The 3943-nt window shown below is 29.5% G+C and overlaps 1 protein-coding gene across 1 annotated transcript in view; it reads right to left on the minus strand.

The window, feature by feature from the left end:
- The window catches only part of LOC107621446 (LOB domain-containing protein 22-like), an 8684-nt gene continuing 6893 nt past the window's right edge, over positions 2153 to 3943 (minus strand). Inside the window, exons 2-3 of the mRNA XM_016323470.2 lie at positions 2421 to 2480; positions 2153 to 2232 (exon numbers count right to left, since the gene is read on the minus strand). Coding sequence (XP_016178956.1) covers positions 2153 to 2232; positions 2421 to 2480 — 140 coding nt within the window. The remainder of the gene's footprint in view (positions 2233 to 2420; positions 2481 to 3943) is intronic.

Here is a 3943-nt window from a genome sequence, read left to right on the forward strand (position 1 = left end):
ATCTCTTTTAACATAAAAAAAATAATTTATTTAAAGGATTTCAAATTTAGTAAAATGCATCAAATTTCACCTCCATCCTTGTGTTTGTAGTCTTGTTTTTCATCTGAATTCTCTTCCTAAACATTATCATCAACATCGGGGAGAGTAGTTATCTTTCCTTTCATTGTATGGTTGATCCGATAAAATTATTATCCGGGAAGAGAAATAATGTTGGTGCAGTTATCTTTCCTTTCATTGTATGGCTGGTACGGTGATAGAGCTAATAATAGAGAAAGATATTGTTAATGTTGTTATTGGTATTGTTCTTGTTGTTTGGGAAATGATAAATATCTAATTCTTCTTATGTCCCTAATATTTTTTATATTAAATGATAAATACATTCTTATATTAAATGGACTAAAAGCGTAGTCATATCATCTACCATTGATTTGTTTTAAAAGTGTAGCAGTATCTTTTACAATTGACATATTTTCAAAGCGTAGTCATATTTTTTATGTATAGCTATGTTTTTAAGCGTGACAATAGATAATAGCATAATAAAAAAATATGCCAATAAATTAATAAAAGTGTGGCAATAAAACACTTTGCACGCTTACAAATATGATCCTACCAAAAACATGTTGATAGCTCGAAAAGCGAAAAAGCGTAACAACAAGTTATTACTACGTTTTTTGAACTTTTAGACATGTTTTAAAAGTGTAGCAAAAACGTAATTTTCTTTTAGTAATGGAATTGATGGAAATTAAATAAAAAAGATTGAGTAAAATATTTTTTTACGGTAAAAATTCAAGTGCAAATAACTTCATGTCAAATATTTTTTGACAATTGCACCAGCAGTGATGGACAAAGCAAAACAGAGATAGAATTGCTTTCTGGGCACGAATATCAATAGCGTCTTTCAAAATCAGCGGCAAATATTAGTAGCGTCTTTGAAAGTCAACTTCTCTTTTAGATGGTGGGAGTTTTAGTTTTCTTTTATAATAAAAATAAATATCAAATTGATATCCAAAATATTCTGATACTGATAAAATGTACTTTATAAATGTTATTAATAAAATAATTTCTAAAAAATTAAAATTTAACGAGTGCTTTTAGCTAATCGAAACAAACATATCTCCAATAAAAATGATGATGAGGTGGCCACGATAATATGACAACTTTGTTAATGTATATACCTAAATAAAATTTTTAATTAATCCACCCAATCCGACCTAAAAAAATTCTCATTCCCATCCCCATCCCCATCCCCATCCCCATTCCCATCCCAATCCTAATCCCAATGCACTCTCTCACTTTCTCAACTATGAGTTGCACCAAACATAGAAATCCTCTTAAATCCTAATGTAACAAAGGATCATTGACACTCTCACTCTCTCGACCATGAGTTCTCTAAATTTAGAAATTAATTTTCAATTCATAAACATTAATAATAATAAAATTTAGAAAAAATATATTCATATTCAATAATCACAATAAAATAAAATAAAATTTAGAGACGCCGTTGAGGACAACACGAACGACAATAGTGAAGATTTGGGAGAATGCATTGAGAGAGTGATGGTGAGATGAGGAGAAAGGGACTGAGAGACTGTGAGGAGCGTAGAAAGGGTGTGACGTCATCCTACACTTTACCGGTTGAAAAATCGTCAACTCATGCTTGTTTTGTGTGGCCTTTTCTAGGCCGTTATTGTGAACTTATTTTAAGTTTATTTGAATTTCCGTTTTGTTAGGCCGTTATTGTGAACGATCTCGGGCCGTCATTTTTTGTTGTTTGGATATGTTTTGTTAGCCTCACGGTGGTCGATTACCAGGTAGCCGTTTACTTATTTGGATATCCGTTTGGTTATTTGAATATCTGTTTTATTGGCCTCGGGGTGAGAGGGGAATTAGGGTTCAAAGAGAAACATGTGAATCGACAAGTTGTCAAATCTTTTTAAAATTATTTTGTCAATAATATCTATCTATTAAATAGAGTTAGAATATTTTAGATACTAATTTAATATTTATCTCTTTATAAAACTTAGAGCTGATTACCTTCCCAAGGTTAGTGCCTTCACAACCTCAAATGTTAATAAAATAAAATAAATTTTAAATTCTAACTCTAAATTTAAACAATTCAAAATGCTTCCTATAAAAGAATATTTGCCAAAGTTCATATATAACGATCATTTTTTGCTCGTTCTTTGTCCATACGATGTTGTTTCCCTTCATGCAAGATGTTTACCATTGAAACTGCATATCACAATTTATAATTAGTAAATACAGAAATAAAAGGTTAAGTAAGACAAATATCTTTTATCAGTTAAGTTACAAAAATATGTACTCCATAGTAATAATTCTTAACTTTTATATCAAATATTAAAATTATAAAATCTAATGCTAAAATTTATATTTCAAATATTAAGACTCAAAATNATAACGATCACGTTCTTTGTCCATACGATGTTGTTTCCCTTCATGCAAGATGTTTACCATTGAAACTGCATATCACAATTTATAATTAGTAAATACAGAAATAAAAGGTTAAGTAAGACAAATATCTTTTATCAGTTAAGTCAGTTAAGTTTTTAATAGAAGTGCTTGATCCCTAAGGTTTTAGGTTTTCTCAATAGTATGATTTTACATATATACATTAAGGTGAATTCTACCGTGTCGTCCCTAAAATAAAGGATAAATTACCCCTTTATCCTTTATATAGTAATTTTTGATATATGAGTTAAAAATAAACGTATAGCAATTTGTGATATATTAGTTAAAAATAATGGTATTAATTGATGTGTGAGAGAGGACACCAAAATATTTTATTTTTTTATCTTTAATTATTGCTCTTAAATTATCTTTTATGAGATAACAAAAATCTTAAGATGGTAATTATTGACTCATTATTTTTACGATTAACTAATATTTTGGTTTGTTTTTATTATATAGTTATACATATTTTTGTCAAACTCGCGAACCAGAGTATAGATAGGACTGTAGGAGAAGTAGATGGAGTTGCGGATAGTGAAGATATGAAGAAATACAGAGCAGAGAGCAACAGAAGTAAAATTTACAAAGATATTGGCACAAATCAGAGCAGAGGTAGCAGAAGCGGGGAACAGCGGCAGGGAGAAAATGAGACATCGCAGATGAATGACTTGTGAGTAAGTTTTCTTTTATTCTTTGGGAGTGTTATCGTCACCCTAATAGAAAAAGTGTTTTTTGGTCAAAATGACGTTTTTTTTAGCAAAAATAAAGAAAAACACAAACTCGCTAACTCGGTCATAGACTTTGACCGAGTCTAGCCGAGTTTACTCAGGATCGAGTCTATGCCCGAGTCAACTCGATTCCATATCTTAACTCAATTCCATATCTTGACCAAAAAACACTTTTTCTATTAGGGTTACGATAACACTCCCAAAGAACGAAAGAAAACTTACTCACAAGTCATTCATCTGCGTTGTTTCTCTCAAGTCTCACTTTCTCCCTGGTTCACCCCATTGTGAAGTCCATGACTCTTTGTCGCTGCAACTCCATCTACCTTTTTATTTAGTTTTTTTTACTTTTTAAATTTTATTGCTTCTAATTTTAGCCTATTGCTTATTATTTATGTTAGATGACCAAATAGTTAATCCATTCATGGCTGTTAGTAATTAATTATTTTTATTAGAGTTAATTGTATGTGGTAAACAGATAGTTGAAGTTGTATTGAATGTTGAATTTTTTACTTTCAGTATTGTTAGTATAATTTATAATTTGATTATTTGTTGGGTTTCTAATTTGATTATTTAATATTGTTCAATGTTCAATTAAAGATTTAGTATTAGAGATTTAAAATTTTTAATTTTGTGTGTTCCATGTTGTATTTGTATAAGAATAATTGTAGAGGATTTGAATGTATATTTTAAAGTATTTTATTATAACGTGTGCTACTATTTTAATTTATTATATGCTTTTAAGATTG

This window comes from Arachis ipaensis, chromosome B10 (genome assembly GCF_000816755.2).
Source record: "Arachis ipaensis cultivar K30076 chromosome B10, Araip1.1, whole genome shotgun sequence".
Lineage (NCBI taxonomy): Eukaryota > Viridiplantae > Streptophyta > Magnoliopsida > Fabales > Fabaceae > Arachis > Arachis ipaensis.